Here is a 20,000-nt window from a genome sequence, read left to right as displayed (position 1 = left end):
CGCCCAGCCCTAGCTGAAAGTATATCCCGGTACACTTCAGAATTCATCCGGCTACTCTTGTCTGCTGTTATGTCATCAATAAACACAAGTGACCCAGTGCCATTGAAAGCCATGCATGCCCATGCCATTACGTTGCCTCCACCATGTTTTACAGAGGATGTTGTGTGCCTTGGATCATGTGCCGTTCCCTTTCTTCTCCATACTTTTTTCTTCCCATCATTCTGGTACAGGTTGATCTTTGTCTCATCTGTCCATAGAATACTTTTCCAGAACTGAGCTGGCTATTTGAGGTGTTTTTCGGCAAATGTAACTCTGGCCTGTCTATTTTTGGAATTGATGAATGGTTTGCATCTAGATGTGAACCCTTTGTATTTACTTTCATGGAGTCTTCTCTTTACTGTTGACTTAGAGACAGATACACCTACTTCCCTGAGAGTGTTCTGGACTTAAGTTAATGTTGTGAACGGGTTCTTCTTCCTCAAAGAAAGTATGCGGCGATCATCCACCACTGTTGTCTTCCGTGGACGCCAAGGCCTTTTTAAGTTCCCAAGCTCACCAGTCTATTCCTTTTTTCTCAGAATGTACCCGACTTGATTTTGCTACTCCAAGCATGTCTGCAATCTCTCATGTCTGCTATCTCTCTGATGGATTTTTTTTTTTTTTCAGCCTCAGGATGTTCTGCTTCACCTCAATTCAGAGTTCCTTTGACCGCATGTTGTCTGGTCACAGCAACAGCTTCCAAATGCAAAACCACACACCTGGAATCAACCCCAGACCTTTTAACTACTTCATTGATTACAGGTTAACGAGGGAGACGCCTTCAGAGTTAATTGCAGCCCTTAGAGTCCATTATCCAATTACTTTTGGTCCCTTGAAAAAGAGGAGGCTATGCATTACAGAGCTATGATTCCTAAACCCTTTCTTCGATTTGAATGTGGAAACTCTCATATTGCAGCTGGGAGTGTGCACTTTCAGCCCATATAACAGCTAAAATAACAAAACTTGTGTCACTGTCCAAATATTTCTGGCCCTAACTGTATATATATTTTTATTTTTTTAACTTCAGTGGCAGCAGTGACACAACCCCTTTGCTGCCAACCGTGCCTGTGTCAGGAACTGCAGGACTGCTGAAGCCCTGGTCCTAGCACAGTTACCTATGGCTAGTGATATTAAGACTTCTTTCATAAATGTCTGTTACCACTCGCTATGAGACAGACAGATTCCTTTAATGTTTATTACAAGGCTAACGTGCATTAGGGGAGGCCCAGTATCACCAGCACTGTATGCAGAAGCGCTAGCGATGCCAGGACTAGGGTTTTAAGGGTCAGTTCCTGTCAGTTTAGTGCTAGCTTCCCCCTCTTCCCCCGCTTGCTGCCAGTGCTATTACACACACCGACGGTAAGCAGGGAGCAGCAGGAGGGCTGCCCAGGTAATCCTAACATCGCTTGGGCGGCCAATTGAAGTCTGAGGCTGATAACGGTTTGTGTAATAGGGCCTTAACAATTCATTCCATACTTTTCTTTACCTTTTCTGTCTTTTTCCCTCAGTTTTGAGCATGCTGCTTTCTGCTGAAGACACAAACTGTGTATGAGCTGTTCAGTCGTCTCTGCTCTCGCTCTCAACACCCTCTTTCCCCTTCCCTTCTGTTTTAAACAATTCCCTGGAAGGCTTTCTGCTAACTTTATAGCTTGTTTGTAATGCTTGGAAGGTTAATCTGAGGTCAAGTTTGTGATCAACTCACTGTGATTATCCCTTCCGGCATTACAAAGTTGCAGATAAGGACTTGGTTACATCAGCTGTCTCGGAAAGGGAGGGGGGAGTAGGGGGATGAGACGGACTGAACCGCTCACACTGTTTTTTGTCTTCAGCAGAAAGCAGCAACTCACAATTGGGGGTAGGAGACTGAATAGATAAGTATAAAAGGGATTTTTTTTGTCTCGCCATGAGCAGCAACATATGAGAAGTTATGTTTGAGCGAAATACCCCCTTAGGGTATATTCACACGGGCGGGCTCGCAGCAAGATTCTCGCTGCGAGCCCGGCAGGTCCTGGCAGTTCCCACACACTACATACTTGCTGCGGTCTAAACGACCGCAGCGAGTATGTAATTATACCGCCCTTAACCCCTTCTGCTCCCCCGCTGTAAGCATACTTTACCTGTCCTTGCTGCACGGGCCCGGCGTCCTGCTCTCCCGCCCGGCCAATCAGTGGCTGCGGCTGGGCAACACACTAATTGGCCGGACGGGAGAGCAGGACGCCGGACCCGTGCAGCAAGGACAGGTAAAGTATGCTTACAGCGGGGGAGCAGAAGGGGTTAAGGGCGGTATAATTACATACTCGCTGCGGTCGTTTAGACCGCAGCAAGTATGTAGTGTATGGAAACTGCCAGGACCTGCCGGGCTCGCAGCGAGAATCTCGCTGCGAGCCCGCCCGTGTGAATATACCCTTAAGCAGCTCTGCTGTTCGTGACACAGCCAATTGGAGCTCTGAGTTTTAGAGGAATCTTATGGTACAACTTTTCTTTGCTTTTCAGCCTGTAGCTGCTTGTGCTATGCCTGTCATGAAAGGCTGGAATATACTGACAAATTCAGAAAAAAGCAAAAAAGCAAGGTATGCAAAATTGTGACCCTAAAATCTAGTATATCCTCTATATAAAAAAAAAAATGACATACCAGTGTATCTTTATGACAGTCCCCATTTAAAGCGACTCTGTACCCACAATCTGCCCACCCCAAACCACTTGTACCTTCAGATAGCTGCTTTTAATCCAAGATCTGTCCTGGGGTTCGTTCGGCAGGTGATGCAGTTATTGTCCTAAAAAACAACTTTTAAACTTGAAGCCCTGTGTCAAACTGGCGTGGCCTAGAGTGTCTGTGCCCTAACCTTGCACCATTAGGAATGCCACTGGCAGGATTTTTCCTATTCCTCTGCAGTGAACACTGCACAGGTGCCTTAACGATCCAGCCCATGTGCTGTGTTCTCACAGCTGATGAATAGGAGACAATTTGCCCGGGGCATTCCTAATGATGAATAGGGCGGGGAGGAGGGACAGAGAGGTTGTGCCAGCCTAGTGCACACACACTCTAGGCCACGTCAGTTGGGCACAGGGCTGCCAGTTTAAAAGTTGTTTTTTTAGGACAATATTTGCATCACCTGCCGAACGGACCCCAGGACAGATCTTGGATTAAAAGCAGCTAATTGAAGGTACAAGTGGTTTAGGGGGGAACCGATTGTGGTACAGAGTCGCTTTAAAGTAATTCTTAACAAAAAATATCAAATAAATGCTTTGTTCTTATGTAATTGATGTTTTTGTGCCTCTAGGGCCATAGATTTGCTGGTTATGTTGTAATTATCCGAGCTGTTACCCCCAGTTCAGTGCCATATCTTTTGATTTGTCAGCAGCCATGGATCAAAACACACAGTTAACACGCACTGACAAATAATAGTAATTACATAGGGTAGGTACATGTAACTAATAGTACTTTTACACGGTGCGATAATTCGCCCGATCGCACGATTAACGATTTTGAATGAACAATGTTTTTTTGTTTTTTTTTTTATAACGATCAGCATTTAGACACCTATCTCACACATAGGGGAAATCGTTGAAAGACTGTTTACACTGAACGATCTGCGAATTTTTTGCGAACGATCAACGATGATTTGTGAACATGTTGAAAGATCAAAATGAACGATTTTTTTGCTCGTCGTTTGATCGTTCACTGCGTTTACACATACGATTATCGTTCGAATTTGACCGTTATCGTGCAAAAAAGAATGATCAATCGTTCCGTGTAAAAGGACCATTACTAAGCAAGCGGTTATTTGACCACAATAAAGTAAGAGCTGACTTACATGCAGCTGCAGAGGCGGTGACTGTATGAGCAGACAGGAACAGCCTGTTTATAAGCATTGCCCTACCTCCACTTGGGGGTGCCTGTCTGCCAGAGAGGGACTGACTCTAACAAGCTATGAGAAACCATTTCGATAAAAGTGAGACCCTTAGTAGCTGAAATTTTAGACACATTTTAGGTGGTAAGACTGGGTTAATGCTGTGCTTATGCAGTATGTCACTAAGTATGCATTGGTGTGCCTTCAAATGTGGATGTATGCTGACTACGTACAAGTCACTCTCCATTGCTGTATCCTAATTTAACAGGACTCAAAAGTATAGTGTATAGCAATTGGAAGCTGCCTGTATGCAGTCAAAAAGGCAGATTGTTCTTTACCAGCCATATGTACATCTTCACCCAGTCTATGTTCAGGTATTTCCCACATGTTTATGAGCTTTCACTAGCAGACCAAATTACTCAAGTGTTTTGGCCATAGAAATAAATGGGTATGTGTAGAGATACTAAAGAAGGTGCCAACATATTTGTGCCTAGGAATGCATACTCGTGATATTCATGACTAGGTTTGGGCCACTGAAATTAATAGGGTCTGTTGCAGTATATCACAGTACAGGTCGGCACCCTTTCTTTGATGGGGTCATGAAAAGAAAATCTAAATCTTTTGACTGCAAGCCACTTTGTGTACCTGTCTTGATCCATTAAATTTTTTTTTCTCTCTGTTAGGGAGGGGGTAATGGAGTTCTTGCTTGCAAACCACCCGCTGGATTGTCCTATTTGCGATCAAGGAGGGGAATGTGATTTGCAGGTAACGTTCCTTAGTGTACATAGTTAGGACTTCAGGTAACCTAGAATTTTATCAGTCTTTGGCTTCCTATCCTATGACTGGTGCTACATAGTGACTATACTCTGTAGAAATGGAGTATGTAGGCATGTTTAGAGTGCTGTAGCATTCCTGTACAGCATACGCTGCTATTTCCAAGGATGAATAAAGCAGTTCAACATTTTTTTTCCCCCCTCTTTTCCAGGATCAGTCCATGATGTTTGGGAGCGATAGGAGCAGATTTACAGAAGGAAAACGTGCAGTGGAGGACAAGAACCTTGGACCCTTGGTTAAGACCATCATGACCCGCTGCATTCAATGTACCCGATGTATTCGGTAACTGTCTGTTCTTTTTACTGCAGTTATACAGTACACTGATTTATACCTCTGGTAGCCATATTTATTCATGTTAAAGGGGTTGCCTCATAAATACAACCCCTGTCCCATATGCCTTATATAGGTATATAGATGCAGAGTTGGCTTAAGAGTACATTGCGCCATGTGCAAAAGCTCCCAACTTTTGTATATTTATATATAGAAGGGCCCACGTGCACCCATATGAGCATAAGGCTCCTTTTGTGTATCTTTATAGGAGTTGGGCCCCTATGTAGGCATTCCCCCCATAGGCAGACCACCCCAGGTAAAGGTTATCTTGTGGTAAGTCCCAACCATTAGTTGCAGCATCCTGTGTTCCCCCTATAGGTAGTTACCTCCTTACCCCTTCTTACGCCTAGGTAGGCATCCCCCATAATATAAAAAACCCCACATATTTATACTCAAACTGGCTTCCGTGCATCTCCTCTAATCTGCAAGCAGTCGAAACTTTAGGGAGAGAGCGGCCTCTGTAACCACAGGCAAAACACTGTGGCCACAAGAGTGTATGACAGGCTGGGGAGCCAATGGCTCCTTGCTCTGTCAGTCAGGGTGCCACATTATTTAACTGAGTGGTCATTATGAGCCTTACAGTTAAAGGGCAGAGCATGCCTTGCGGTGCCTGGCCCAGTCCCTCTGCAGTTGCTGAGTAGAAGGCTGGGGCCACTCCCTTAATTTGCATGGAGTAATGCGCCCTGTACAGATGCACAGGTCGCGCACCCCAAAGGCCAACCTTGTATGTATGTCAGAGTGATTCCCAATTCAGGACATCCCTCTATGAGCCAAAATAGAGAGCAGCTGAAAGTGGAAAGTGTTTTGTACTCTATTTGGTGTGGTATGCTGAAAACCTAATAAAATGTAACTTCATGTATAATAACATAATACAATATTTTTATTTTTAATGCTGTCTGAATTGTCCATATGAATAGGTTTTCCTTTCTTCATAGATTTGCCAGTGAAGTTGCTGGTGTTGATGATCTTGGAACTACAGGCAGAGGGAATGAAATGGAAGTGGGCACTTACATAGAGAAAATGTTTATGTCTGAGCTGTCTGGCAACATCATAGACTTGTGTCCTGTTGGAGCATTAACTTCCAAACCTTATGCTTTCACTGCTCGGCCCTGGGAAACTAGGTATGGAGACGCCTGAAATTGCCAGGTTGTACTTTATTGTGGGTGTGCCAAATGGGGTGTTGTGGTCAGTTTACATCAATCTGTTATAGGTTAGTGAGAGCTGTTTAAACAGCATAGTACTTTTCAGGTGCAAGTCCCAAATGTAAATCCTGCATCCTGTAGCTTCTCTATAAATATCCAGATAGTTTTAACCCTTTAAACTCCTATATAGAGCATTGTTTATATTTGCATTTTGTTTTCATGTTAGATTTTAAAGGGGTCGTTCAAACTATAATATTGTCAATCTTACTAATATAACAAACACGTTTGGACACGGGACTGGGGCTGCCCAACAAATTGACACTACCAGTCAGATGTTTGCCATATCTATGTGCCAAAAATATCTACTGGGGGAAAACAGATCTGAAGACACAGACTAAATGGATCTGATCATTGATTTGGCTTTTAAAACAGGAAAACAGAATCCATTGATGTCCTGGATGCTCTGGGCAGTAACATTGTGGTCAGCACAAGAGGTGGTGAGGTGATGAGAATATTGCCCAAAATGAATGAAGATATCAATGAAGAATGGATTTCTGATAAAACCAGGTAAATTGCCACTGTTGAGTAAATACCATGCATTCTGTAATGACTTAAGCAACATTACATGAATCTTTCTCTGTGAACAGATTTGCTTATGATGGTCTGAAGCGTCAAAGACTCACTCAACCCATGATCAAAGATGATAAAGGTTATCTGGTTTCAGCTTCCTGGGAAGATGTACTTATTAGGGTGGCTGGAGTGGTGAGCATTATGAATCTATAATATTCAACATGCACAAAATATAGTATAGGAAACTAATTGATTCTAAAAGTAATTGCTTTTTAAAGGTTTTGTCCCTATGTGTCAGTCACTGTTCATATGCCCTGGTAGAGCATATTCATGTCATAGAGGGGATCCTCTTGTTAACACCCTTTTTCTGTGTTAGATTTTATATAACACACACACATATATGCACACACATTGGCAGCAGTCAGGGATGACATGGCCCTTCTGCTGATGGCTGTGTTGGAAACTGCAGGGCTGCTCAAGCCCTGGTCCTAGCACAGTTACCTATGGCTATTGATAATAAACCTTCTCTTGATCCCATTATAGTAACATATGATACTAAGCCTGCCCTGCGAAAGCTGTCTGTGCCCGGATCGCTGCGGCAATCCCGCTCATTCTGCTACACTGTGCTATGGCTGCAGTATTCCTGACACAAACCTATACTATTTACTTGAACAAGCGTTAAAATAGACTCCAGGGGAGGTTTAGTGTTGATATGTAACTGTGCTTGGATCAGCCTTTTATTAAAGGAAATGAAAAACAAAAAAACAATTAACATGCTTAAACTGTACAATAAAGTTAACAGCAGGTCAAACCCTTTACCTGCTATGTTTTCATAACGTACAGGATGCTGAGAACAAAGGTAATTTTCCTACCTTTACCTGCAGTGTCATTCTTGTTAAATCTTCAGTTTAATATGTAAATTAGCCAATTTTGTGCACTAGGGGCGGGACTACCACCCTCAGTGCACCAATTCGCTTTGCCTGTCGGCTGTCTTCTCAGAGCAATTTAATTTAAACTGAAGAGTTAACAACAGTGATGCTGAGGATGAAGGTGAGAAAATTATCTTCAGTCTTACCATCCCGTGTTCTATGGGAACATAACAGTTTAGAGTCTTCTAATCTGCTGTTAATTTTCCTTTAATGTATAATATCTACTTAGTCATTAAAAACTATGCATTTTGTGGATGAAATTATTTTACAGTGTATAATAATTGTATATCTTATGTTCTAGTTGCAAAGTGTTCAGGGCAAGGATTTGGCGGCTATTGCTGGAGGGATGGTGGATGCAGAGGCTCTAGTTGCTCTTAAAGATTTGCTGAACCGTCTGAATTCGGAAACCCTGTGTACTGAAGAAGTTTTCCCTAATTCCGGAGCTGGGTGAGAAGCTTTATAAATGCGTAAAATTTATTTTATTTTTTTCTTTTATAAGGACCTGCCAGATCTCAATAACAGAAATGTTGCGGTTTGGCACATACTTAATGTTTCTTACATGATTTTGATGCTTTTGGGACATTTTTTTTAATGAAAGCAATAACCAGCCTGGAATGCCCGGGCAATGTAAGGACCACTCAGTGGCCCTCTGTTCTGGGTAGAGGACATTTCTGTATGACAATTGTATGGGCAGCAAGTTTGTGTGGACTATCTTCATATAAACTGGCTGCAGCATGTTTCCTCAACAGTGCATTACCACAGTGTTGACCTTTTTCATTGCTTCTTCCCCTAATGTATAGCTGTGACCTGCGGTCAAATTACCTGCTGAATTCAAGGATTGCTGGTGTGGAAGAAGCTGATGTTTTACTGCTCATTGGTACCAATCCACGATATGAAGCTCCACTGTTTAACGCAAGAATTCGGAAGAGGTTTGTTTTTGTTTTTGTTTTTATGTCCCCATCAGATGCCTCTGCACAGAACCGCTTTTTAAATTAGATTTATGACAATGGCATCTTACAAGCTGCAGCCACAAATAACTCCCTAAAATAAATTTCTGATTTATGACAAGGTTATTTTAGTGCCCTCGGTGCTTCCTTTACCTTCTCTGGCCAATCAAAGCATATAGCATATAATCTTCTCTTTTATGTTGGAGAAGTAGTGCATAGTTCACTGGACTGCAAAGGCTTGCATTGTGGTGGGCTGATGATTTACATGGTATAGTGCTGGATTTCATCTGGAGGGAGATGGTCATTGATGCTTTGGGTTTTCAGGTAATCATGTGAGTAAAAAGGAAAGAAACAGCAACTTCACAACAAACTGTTACAGTTGCACTAAAGTTGTAAGTTGTTCGAAATGACATCAGAATAAATGTTTCCTCACTTGCACTTTTTTTTTTTAGTGTTAAGTGAATTTTAGAAATTCATACAATGAATGAATCTTGTGTGTCTTATGTTAAGCTGGCTTCACAATGACCTCAGAGTAGCTGTAATAGGAAGTCCTGTCGATCTGACCTACACTTACGATCATTTGGGAGACTCCCCTCAGATAATCAAGGATATTGCAACTGGAAAACATCCATTTAGCAAGGTGTGTATTCCTGAACATTGTGTGCCTGGCAATGGGTGAGGGGGAAGCTCCAGTACATTTTGTCTCCCAAGTGTATGTACCTTCTTAGTTGTTGCCCTAACACGTAGTAAAAAATAACTACCATTACACTGCTAGGATACCATTATTGCTTCTAGTTTTATTTTTTGTTTAATTGTAGGTCCTTAACCAGGCCAAAAAGCCTATGATTGTGGCAGGCAGCAGTGCCCTGCAGCGCAAGGATGGGGCAGCCATCCATGCTGCTGTGTCTACTCTGGCACAAAATGCCAGGAACAGTAGTGGGGTCCCTGAGAATTGGAAAGTGCTCAACATTCTTCACAGGTAAGCTTTTAGCATGTTGGATGAAATAAATGTATCGTTTTTTTAATTACATATGCACTTCTGTTGACTGGCAGCAGTAAGGGGTGACACGGGCCCTTCTGCTGCCCCCAGCATTTGTGTTAGGAACTGCAGGGCTGTCTAAGGGCCCTATTACACCAACAGATTATCTGACAGATTTTTTTGAGCCAAAGCCAGGAATGGACTATAAACAGAGAACAGGTAATAAAGGGAAGACAGAGATTTCTCTTCTTTTCAATTCCATTCCGGGCTTTGGCTTAAAAAAAATCTGTCAGATAATCTGTTGGTGTAATAGGGCTTTAAGACCTGCAGTTCCTGGACCTCTGCTCCGATTGAGCACTGCCACATGGTTTTATACACTCCACCAGCTGTGCAGAGGCTGTCGCACACAATGATCATGTATGTCAGCAGCCTCCACCCTGATACTGCAAGAATATACACAGGACCCTGCACTGTATGCAAGATCTGATACAATGGCCCCAATGAGTCATCTGAGAAGTTTAGTGGAGAAAACATAAACCTTTCAGTCTTGATCATCTTAGGAAGTTTTATCACAGTGAATAGCTGGATTTTTATTAGGCTAGGGACAGTATCTGTGTTTGAGGGTATCTAGTTTGTCCCCCAGATGCCAGCAACATTTACTGGTACTGTAGTTTAAAGAGACTGTCAGTAGGTTTATGCTGTCAGTAGGCTTAGCATAATGTGGTGATGGAGAAGCTGAACAGAATGATTTATTGTTTACATTATTCTGTGCAGCTGATCCAGAGATATCCTCCTGAATTACATGAGAAATAAGTAGTCCTCTTCATTATGTGCATGAGCCCAGTAGTCCTGGATATTCATGAGAAGTAGAAAACTCCACCCACCAGCTGCTCATTGGCAGTTATCTATCCATGCTGTGTATTGGCAGTCAACTGTCAATCAGCAGCTGGAGGGTGGGGGGAGTGGGGCAGCACAAATCCTATTCACCTACATATTAGGAGAACACCTAAACCAAATGATTTAAGTAATACATCGATCTGTTCAGCATTTCTGTTAGTTTATGTTGCCCTCATTTAAGGCAACATAAACTAGTAACAGATTTCTTTCTAAAATCACTCCAATTTATGTGTTTTTGTGATGGAATGATAACATTGTCTGCCTTAAGAAGAAGCCCAGCATGAGCGCTTTCTCTCTACTGTCCTGCAGAATTTGTTGGTGCTATACAAGATTGAATGTAATGTCAGTACACTAGTCTGTATCGGTTATAATTCTCTCAATGTCTCAACAGAGTTGCCAGTCAAGTTGCTGCTCTAGATCTGGGCTATAAACCAGGGGTGGATGCCATTCGCAGAAATCCTCCAAAAGTCCTCTTCCTCCTTGGTGCAGATGCTGGATGTATCACTCGTCAGGACCTGCCAAAGGACTGCTTTATTATCTATCAAGGCAAGTCACTATTCCTTGTATTATTTTATATATGGTATGTCTAGTTCATAGATTACTGTAATAAATAATTGTGTGATCTGACCTCTTATATGTCTCACAGTCTAGGAGCTTGCAGCTGCATCCTCATCTTACTGATCTAGCGTCTGTATTACACTAGATTTGGGGAGACTGAGGAGGTTTCTGAACATTAACAGAGAGCCTTCAAACCAGGATGGGAACTACAGCCTGCTGGGATATAAAAATGTCAATTTGCTAATAGGATATATTGCACAGTTTAATAAATTCAACTACAAATTATGTATATGAAATAAAAAGTCATAATTTGTTCATTATATGGTTACTTTTCAAACCAGGTCACCATGGAGATGTCGGAGCTCCTATGGCAGATGTGATACTTCCAGGAGCTGCTTATACAGAAAAGTCTGCTACCTATGTCAACACAGAAGGCAGAGCACAAAGTACATTAGTTGCAGTGAGTCCTCCTGGAATGGCAAGAGAAGACTGGAAAATTATCCGTGCCCTGTCAGAGGTACTAGAATTTAATCAAATTAATTTAATTTCTAAGGTACCTATTTTATATTAAAGGAGAAGTCTGGGGAAAATGTTTTATTAAAGTATTGTATTGCCCCGCAAAAGTTATACAAATCACCATTATACACTTATTACAGGAAATGCTTATAAAGTGCTTTTTTTCCCTGCACTTACTACTGCATCAAGGCTTCACTTCCTGGATAACATGGTGATGTCACGACCCGACTCCCAGAGCTGTGCGGGCTGTGGCTGCTGGAGAGGATAATGGCAGAGGGATGCTGAGGGACACAGGGCACTGGAGGGACACTGAGTATCCCTCTGCCATCATCCTCTCCAGCAGCCACAGCGCGCACAGCTCTGGGAGTCGGGTCGTGACATCACCATTTTATCCAGGAAGTGAAGCCTTGATGCAGTAGTAAGTGCAGGGAAAAAAGCACTTTATAGGCATTTCCCGTAATAAGTGTATATTGGGGATTTGTATAACTTTTTTTTTTTTTTTTTTTTTTTTTGGGGGGGGGGGGGGGGGAGAATACTATACTTAAATGAGAAGTCCAGTGAAAATTTTTATTTAAGTCCTTTAAAATGTGGGACATATCCAGGAAAACCCTAAGAAACAACTCTATTTATTTTTCTGCTTGTTGGAAGAAAACTCACCCAGTTATTATCTTTTACCTATGACTTTGTAATACCTTTTTAGTTAGTATTGTTAAAAAGATAGAGATGGGGGGTATGGGGATAAAATACAATTTCTAATACTATTATTAATGCCTCAACATAAATTGTTTTCCCCCTGCCTAACAGTTAGCTGGTGTGACGCTCTCATATGACAACCTTGATGCTGTAAGGAGCAGATTACATGAAGTGTCTCCAAACCTGGTGCGATATGATGACGTGGAAGAAGCAAATTATTTCAAACAGGCAGCAGAGCTGTCACAGGTACTCTTCAGTGGTACACTAGTTATGAAAGACATGTAGAAACGCTCCAGATAACGGTAATGGTTTTTATTCTTTTTTTCAGCTTGCTACCCAACAACTCCTTGCTGATCCATTGGTTGCTCCTCAGCTTTCAATTAAAGATTTCTATATGACAGGTAAGTAAAAGATTTAATATTTTTAGATTTTAAACCCAGTTTAAATGTGAAGGCAACTGTGGCCAAGTTGACCCAGCAGAGCCTATGACCGTGATCTTCATGAAAGCATGTTACCATAGGGACCTGTTCAAACTGAGAAAAACTGGTGGAAATTCCAAGCGGACTTCCCTGCCTGCCTAAGTGTTTTAGTGTACTGTGTTGCGTGCCTCTGCTCTCTGCCTAAAGAATTTCAGCCTATTTTACTCAGTGTGAACATACCCTTATGCAGGATTTGCTGCAGATAATTCTGCAACATCTATGGCCTAAAATTCATCAAAGAATCCATACCAATGTGTGATAAATTTGGATTTAGAATCAAGAATCATAGAGGGGCGAGTGATTCCTCCAGTACTTTAGCTCGGGCTGATGCCCTGTAATAGGCCAGCGCCATGCGCAGGAACCATGCAGCTGTTTGAAAAAAAAAAATTACTGAAGCACCGGCTTCACTGTTCTGGACCCGTTCTAGTCATATGCAGCACTTAAAGTGAATGTACCATCAGGTATATTTGCTTTAAGTTACAATACTGATTCTATGTTCTTGCATTTCTTTGCTATAAGCCCACATAGCAAGTCCTCTCTATGCATCAACATGCCCAGTTTGTAGCCTTACAATGGGGAAATGCAAAAGAGTAGGAATCTACAAATGACAGATTTGGAATCACCGTCCTTAATTGTACTTACAGATGACTTTAGTTTAGGGTTCCGAGGAAGGAGGGTTGGAGGGGACAGAAATCTTTTAAAGGGGTTATCCAGGATTAGAAAACATAGCTGCTTTGTTGCAGAAAAAGTGCAACTCTTGTTCGCTGTATTGCAGCTCGGTTCTATTGAAGTGAATGGATCAGAGATGCAATACCACATATAACTTTAATGGAAAAAAAGCAGCTGCTTTTAAAAAAAAAATCTTTGATAACCCCTTTAAGCCCAGCAATAGCTCAATTCTGACCAGTTTAAAAATCATCAGCCATTGGCCGAACATCTACTGGGTAGTGGATGATTAACCCCTTAACAACGCATGACGGGTATACCCGTCATGCAGCCGTTAAGGTGGATCAGAGAGGGCTCCCGGAATGAGCCGTCTCTGCAGCCCGCGGCCCCTGGTTGCTATGTGCAGCCAGGGACCGCATGTCTTAGCCGCTGTGGCCGGTTAATTTACTATTTAAATGCAGCTGTCAAAGCTGACAGCTGCATTTGAATAGTGACTGTGCCCCCTCTCCCTGGTGTCTGGTGGGGGATCCACCCCCCCCTGTGATGGGATAACAGAGAGGAGATCCGTTGTAATGAGCCGGCCGGGGCTCAGCGTCGGAATGACGCTAAACCCGGCACGGCAATCTATGTAGATGGTCTGCTGCAGACCATTATAATAAAGCACCAATCTGATGGATCGGTGCTCTATTATATACACAGCATTGATCTCAATGGGAGATCAGTGCTGTGTATGTAGAAGTCCCCCCTGGGGGTTTCTAATTACTGTATGTAAAAAAAAAAAAGAATAAAGTGTTTTTATTAATAAATAACCCCCTCCCCTAATAAAAGTTCAAATCACCCCCCTTTTCCCATTTTATAAATACAAATAAATAAACAAACAAACATGTTTGGTATCGCTGCGTGCATAATCGCCTGAAATATAAATTTATTTAATTAATGATCCCTCACAGTAAACGGCGTAAGCGCCAAAAAATTCTGAAGTGCAAAATTGTGCATTTTTGGTCGTATCAAATCCAGAAAAGTTGTAATAAAAAGCAATCAAAAAGTCGCATATGCACAATCAAGGTACCGATAGAAAGTACAGATCATGGCGCAAAAAAAAGGACAGCTCCATAGACCAAAGGATAAAAGTGCTATAAACATGGGAATAGAGCAATTTTAAGGAACGTTTATTTTCTGTAAAAGGTTTTAATTTTTTACGAGCCATCACATAATATAAAAGTTATACATGTTACATATTGTTTTAATCGTACCGACTTGAGGAACATATATAACATGTCAGTTTTTTCCATAGGACACACAGCGTAAAAACAAAGCCCTCCTAAAAATTCAGCCTGTCATTGCAAAGTACAATTAGTGACGCAAAAATCAAGGGCTCATGTGGTTCCGTAGGTGTAAAAATGCAACTGCTATGGCCTTATAGACACAAGGAGGAAAAAAACAAAATTAGCCTGGTCCTTAAAGGGGTTGTCCGGCGATAAAAATTATTCACAGAATAACACACATTACAAAGTTATACAACTTTGTAATGTATGTTATGTCTGTGAATGGCCCCCTTCCCCGTGTACCCAGAAGTGTGGTGCGCTATACATTACCTGTCATGTGCCGACCACGGTCTCCGATCCTCAGCAGTGACGTCTTCTTCGGGAGGCCGGCGAATCTTCCCGAGTGCCAGCCGCCCTCTGCAGCGTCATCCGAAGCTCAGCCGCGATTGGCTGAGCATAACTGTGCTCAGCCAATCGCGGCTGAGCGGCTGATGACGCGGCCACGTCATCAGCTGCTCAGCCGCGATTGGCTGAGCACAGTTATGCTCAGCCAATCGCGGCTGAGCTTCGGATGACGCTGCAGAGGGTGGCCGGCACTCGGGAAGATCCGCCGGCCTCCCGAAGAAGACGTCACTGCTGAGGATCGGAGACCGTGGACGACACGAGATGCGGTGAGTATAATGCACCACACTTCCGGGTCTAGCGTGGGTGGGGGGAAACACGGGGAAGGGGGCCATTCACAGACATAACATACATTACAAAGTTGTATAACTTTGTAATGTGTGTTATTCTGTGATTATTTTTTTCATCGCCGGACAACCCCTTTAGGGGTTAAAGCAAAGAGCTGCACAAACTATCTATAGTCTGTTTGATTTTATTAGAGCCATGAAATCAGTGCTAATTGGCCCATCTAATGCTGCGTTTACATGGAACGATTATCGTGCCAATTTGCACGATAATGATCGAATTCGAACGCTAATCGTGCGTGTAAACGCCGCGAACAATCAAGCGACGAGCGAGAAATCGTTCATTTTGATCTTTGAACATGTTCTCAAATTGTCGTTGGTCGTTCACAAAAAATTCACAGATCGTTCCGTGTAAACAGTCATTCACTGATTTAACCTATGTGCTAGATAGGCTTAAGTCATCGCAAAACGATTTTTCCGTACGATATATCGTTCCATCTAAACGCTGATCATTATAAAAAAAAAAAATCGTTACTTTGAAATCGTTAATCGTACGATCGGGCGAATTATCACTACGTGTAAACCCAGCATTATAGTCCATTTACACAGAAAAGATTTGAAGCCAAAGCCAGGAATGGATTTGAAAAGAGGAAAAATCTCAGGCTTTCCTTTATGACCTGATCTCTGTTTATAGTCTGTTTCTGGCTTTGACTTCAAATCTTTGGCAGATAATCTGTGAGATAATCTTTCTGTGTAAATGGACCCTGAGGGTTCGTTCACACCTACAGGATCTGCAGCAGATCTGCAGCGGATCCGCAGCAGATTTGATGCTGTGTTCAGTTATTTAAATGAAATCTGCTGCAGCAGAAAATAAGCTGCGGATCCGGTAAGTGTGAATTTACCCTAATATGACCCCAATATAGGTAACTAGCTGCAAAATCTGCAGCAGATGGCTACACTTTTGACTTACTGAACTGAGTGGCACAAACCTGCAACAAATCTGGTATTTTCCTACAACATAAAATTACATTGTGTGCATGTGAAAATCTGCACCATATGCCTTCTAAGCATGGGAAATGATTTGTTCAAATGTCATCCACTTTACCACACAATATTGCACTGGATTTCCCAGCTTTAAATCCAGGTGGAAAATCCTCAGTAAAGCTATGTTCACACACAGCATTTTTGCTCAGTATTTTGGTCAGTATTTTTTTCAACCAAAACCAGAAGTGGATTGAAAACACAGGCTCTGTTCACACACAGTTGAAATCTAGTGGATGGCCATCATTTAATGGCAAATAATTAATGTTATTTTTAAACAATGGCTGTTGTTGTGAAATAACGGCCATTATTTGCCATTAAATGACAGCCATCCACTAGATTTTCAACTGTGAGTGAACATAGCCTTTCTGTGTTTTTCAATCCACTCCTGGTTTTGGTTGAAAAACACTGAGCAAAAATACTGTGTGGGAACATGGCCTAAATCTAAACTCCGAAAAACCTACCTGAACAGGGCAGATTTTCTGTGTACTAGCTATTATTTGCTCCTAGGTTCAGTGGGAAAAGTAAACAACTGCTAGAAATAAGGAAAGAACAAGGCTTATAAAAAATACATAGTAAAGTAAAACAAACTATAACTGATAACCAATATGTACTAAAGAACTGATCCGTATTCCAGTTACTTGGATAAGGATGCTGATAAATGTAAAGTAGTTTAATCCTAATTGTTTGCTGTTAATCTCTACAGATCCAATAACCCGTGCATCACAAACAATGGCCAAGTGTGTGAAAGCTGTGACTGAAGGAGCACAAGCAATAGAAGAACCGTCCATATGCTGAACAGCTCCAGCAAAATACGAAGACCTGTGTTATGCTACTGATTTGTATCAGGACATGTAGCAATCTATTTACTCTTTGCAGGACCTGTGTCCGAGCAATTAAGGATTTTGGCTTTTCATCTGTGCTTGTTTTGAAGCAACTTGTATCTTAAGGCATACCACACATCCAAAATCGTGTGTACAAACTACTTGTAACCTTATTAAATGGTTTATTACGTATGCTGTGTGTGTGTAACTTCTGTGCTGATAGTCTGAAGCCCAATATAATGTATTTTTCCCTTAATAAGATGCAATTTTTTTCCACCCAAGGTGGGAGGAAAATGTTAAAGCATCTTATAAAATAAAGCTGAAGCAGCCGACGACATCTGAAGCTGTAAAGGGGTCTCCGTCTGTAACCCTATCCCTGCCAACATCCAGTGATGAAATTCACTCTGCTCTTGCCACATTGCTGGGCCTGGGGGTGAGGGGGAGTTTGGGAGTGAGGTAGTTGGGGCCACTGCGATGGAGGATGGCACTTGCAACACAACTTCATTACACAAGCACTGCATACATGCCTTCTGTGCTGCTGTGTGATCTGGCAACCCGCTGTCCAAAGGTGGCGACCTGAAGACACTGCGGCGAGAGAGTGGGATGCTGCATTGCACAGCAGTGCAGAAGATATGTGTATGCACTGCTTGTGTGATCTGGAAACTGAAAACAGATATATATGCATAACTGTGCTGTCAGTTTCTCTTTGCTATAATGATAAATTTTAAAGCTTCTTCAAACTATGTGATCAGCTGAATATTGGGCTACATTACAGTAGTGTGAAGATTTAAACTGGTCCGGAGATCCCAGCATCATAATGAATAATGAGTCCGGGAGTTCCACAATCCAGTTCGTAGCACATCTTCTGTGCACAGACCGTAATCACGGAACCACGTAATCATCAGACCCTGAGGCTGTGTTCACACATGCATTTTCATTGTGTTACTGCATCGCTTCTCAACTCCAGTCCTCATGGTCCACCAACAGATCATGTTTTGTGGCTATCCCATACAAAGAACACCTATGATAATACCTTATGCACTAGAATTACAGTGGTAACTTGGATTGAGTGTGTTTGGCAAGAAGAGCTCACAGTTTTTCAAAATTGTAACTTGGTTTAAGAGCATTGCTTTGGTTTAAGAGTTCCCTGTACTGGAAGGGGGAGTAGGGGAATGGCATGGTCTGCATAGCGGGGTCTACAGCACTGTACACTGATCTAAAAAGTCACCCTCACCTTCCAAATCATAGCAGATCCACTTCAGGCTGGGGCCTGCATCAGGAGGCTTACACTCAGCTAATCACACTGCTGTATAGAAAAGTTTCTGTCACTGTCCTCCTGCACAGCTCTGTGATTCTCACTTCCTGATTGGTCCATGCTGAACACCACCACCCCCTTCCCCATTGCTGTCATGTCGTCACACAGACCTGACAGCAGCCCTGCTTCTCTGTTCTAGCCTGTTTTACAACGCTACTGCATTATGGGGATCTGCAGTTCCATTCTGTATATACAAACTGCTGCTGTTTTTTCAGGTTTATGCACTTACTATACATTATACACCACATGCTGATTGCTGTACTGTGCAGTAACTAATAATATTACATATTCAGCTGTTTCTTAATGTTTGTTTCATTTGTTTTACATGTTATTCAGAATATAAAATCATTATTTACGATCCGTTTACATGGAGCGATAATTTGCCCAATCGATGATGAAGAAAAAAAAATCGTTCCTGCTATCATTTTAAGATCACTCTAGCCCATCTCACACATTAGGATGAATTTGTGAAAGCCTTTGTTTACATGAGCCAATTATCACTCAAATGCGATCATTTCGAAGGATAATCGCTCTGTGTAAACGGTAAAGATGAGCGGAACTTTCAGACTTTCGGTCCGAAAGCCGCTCACTCCAGTGCGATGCCTGCGATCCCGGGAATCTGCGGCCGGGATCTTCCAGGGAATTCACGATACATTCCTGGGAAAGATCCTGCCCACAGATTCCCAGGATTGCAACTATGCACCCGGGATCGCAGGCATAGCAATTGCGCGAAGAAGATGATGTCCTCTCATCCCTAGTAAACGGACCATAATGGAGTAATCTGTGACAAAATAGCGCTAATTAAACATACATTAAATGCAGTGTGTGACCATAGCCTTAAACTCAGTGCGTGAATATACCTTTAGGGTATAAACCCACACACCGTATACGCAGCAGATATGCAACAAAAACGCAGAGGATTTGTTGGTACAGATTTGATGCTGTGTTCAGTTATTTAGATCTAATCTGCTGCGAGTTTGCTGCGTATCGCAGCAGCAAATACGCTGCATATACGGTGTGTGGGTTTATACCCTTAGGTTACCTTCACACAGGGTGACTTGCAGCTGAAATCTCGCTGCAAGTTTCGCAGGGAGATCCGCTATGAGGTAAGGTCCTGGCAGGTCCCTGCCAATACATACTCGCAGCGGTCTGAAAGACATACATTACCTGTCCCCTTGCTGCACGGGGTCCCGGATTCCTGCTCTCCTGCCCAGCCAATCAGTGGCTGTGGCTGGGCAGAAGGCCGGGACCCCGTGCAGCAAGGAGACAGGTAATGTATACGCACACAGCGGGAGTCGGTTAAGGGGGTGGTCTTTCAGACCACTGCTAGTATTTATTCACAGGGACCTGCCAGGACCTTACCTCGTAGCGGATCTAGCTGCAAAACTCGCAGCAAGATTTCCGCTGTGAGTCGCCCTGTGTGAAGGTACCCAAAGGGG

General features: G+C 42.5%; 1 protein-coding gene across 1 annotated transcript in view; it reads left to right on the top strand.

Moving 5' to 3' along the window:
- The window catches only part of NDUFS1 (NADH:ubiquinone oxidoreductase core subunit S1), a 26,861-nt gene extending 9,423 nt beyond the window's left edge, over positions 1 to 17,438 (top strand). Inside the window, exons 5-19 of the mRNA XM_069983426.1 lie at positions 2,533 to 2,609; positions 4,574 to 4,655; positions 4,876 to 5,006; positions 5,990 to 6,175; positions 6,629 to 6,763; positions 6,844 to 6,958; positions 7,997 to 8,142; positions 8,496 to 8,624; positions 9,153 to 9,282; positions 9,461 to 9,621; positions 10,910 to 11,064; positions 11,418 to 11,593; positions 12,397 to 12,531; positions 12,614 to 12,686; positions 17,129 to 17,438. Of these exons, the coding sequence (XP_069839527.1) occupies positions 2,533 to 2,609; positions 4,574 to 4,655; positions 4,876 to 5,006; positions 5,990 to 6,175; positions 6,629 to 6,763; positions 6,844 to 6,958; positions 7,997 to 8,142; positions 8,496 to 8,624; positions 9,153 to 9,282; positions 9,461 to 9,621; positions 10,910 to 11,064; positions 11,418 to 11,593; positions 12,397 to 12,531; positions 12,614 to 12,686; positions 17,129 to 17,220 (1,923 nt within the window). The 3' untranslated portion in view covers positions 17,221 to 17,438. The remainder of the gene's footprint in view (positions 1 to 2,532; positions 2,610 to 4,573; positions 4,656 to 4,875; positions 5,007 to 5,989; positions 6,176 to 6,628; positions 6,764 to 6,843; positions 6,959 to 7,996; positions 8,143 to 8,495; positions 8,625 to 9,152; positions 9,283 to 9,460; positions 9,622 to 10,909; positions 11,065 to 11,417; positions 11,594 to 12,396; positions 12,532 to 12,613; positions 12,687 to 17,128) is intronic.
- Positions 17,439 to 20,000: the final 2,562 nt, after the last annotated feature.

This window comes from Dendropsophus ebraccatus, chromosome 9, assembly GCF_027789765.1.
Source record: "Dendropsophus ebraccatus isolate aDenEbr1 chromosome 9, aDenEbr1.pat, whole genome shotgun sequence".
NCBI classification, from domain to species: Eukaryota; Metazoa; Chordata; class Amphibia; order Anura; family Hylidae; genus Dendropsophus; species Dendropsophus ebraccatus.
Note: the sequence above shows the minus strand (reverse complement) of the source record. Positions and strands in the feature narration are given on the sequence as shown.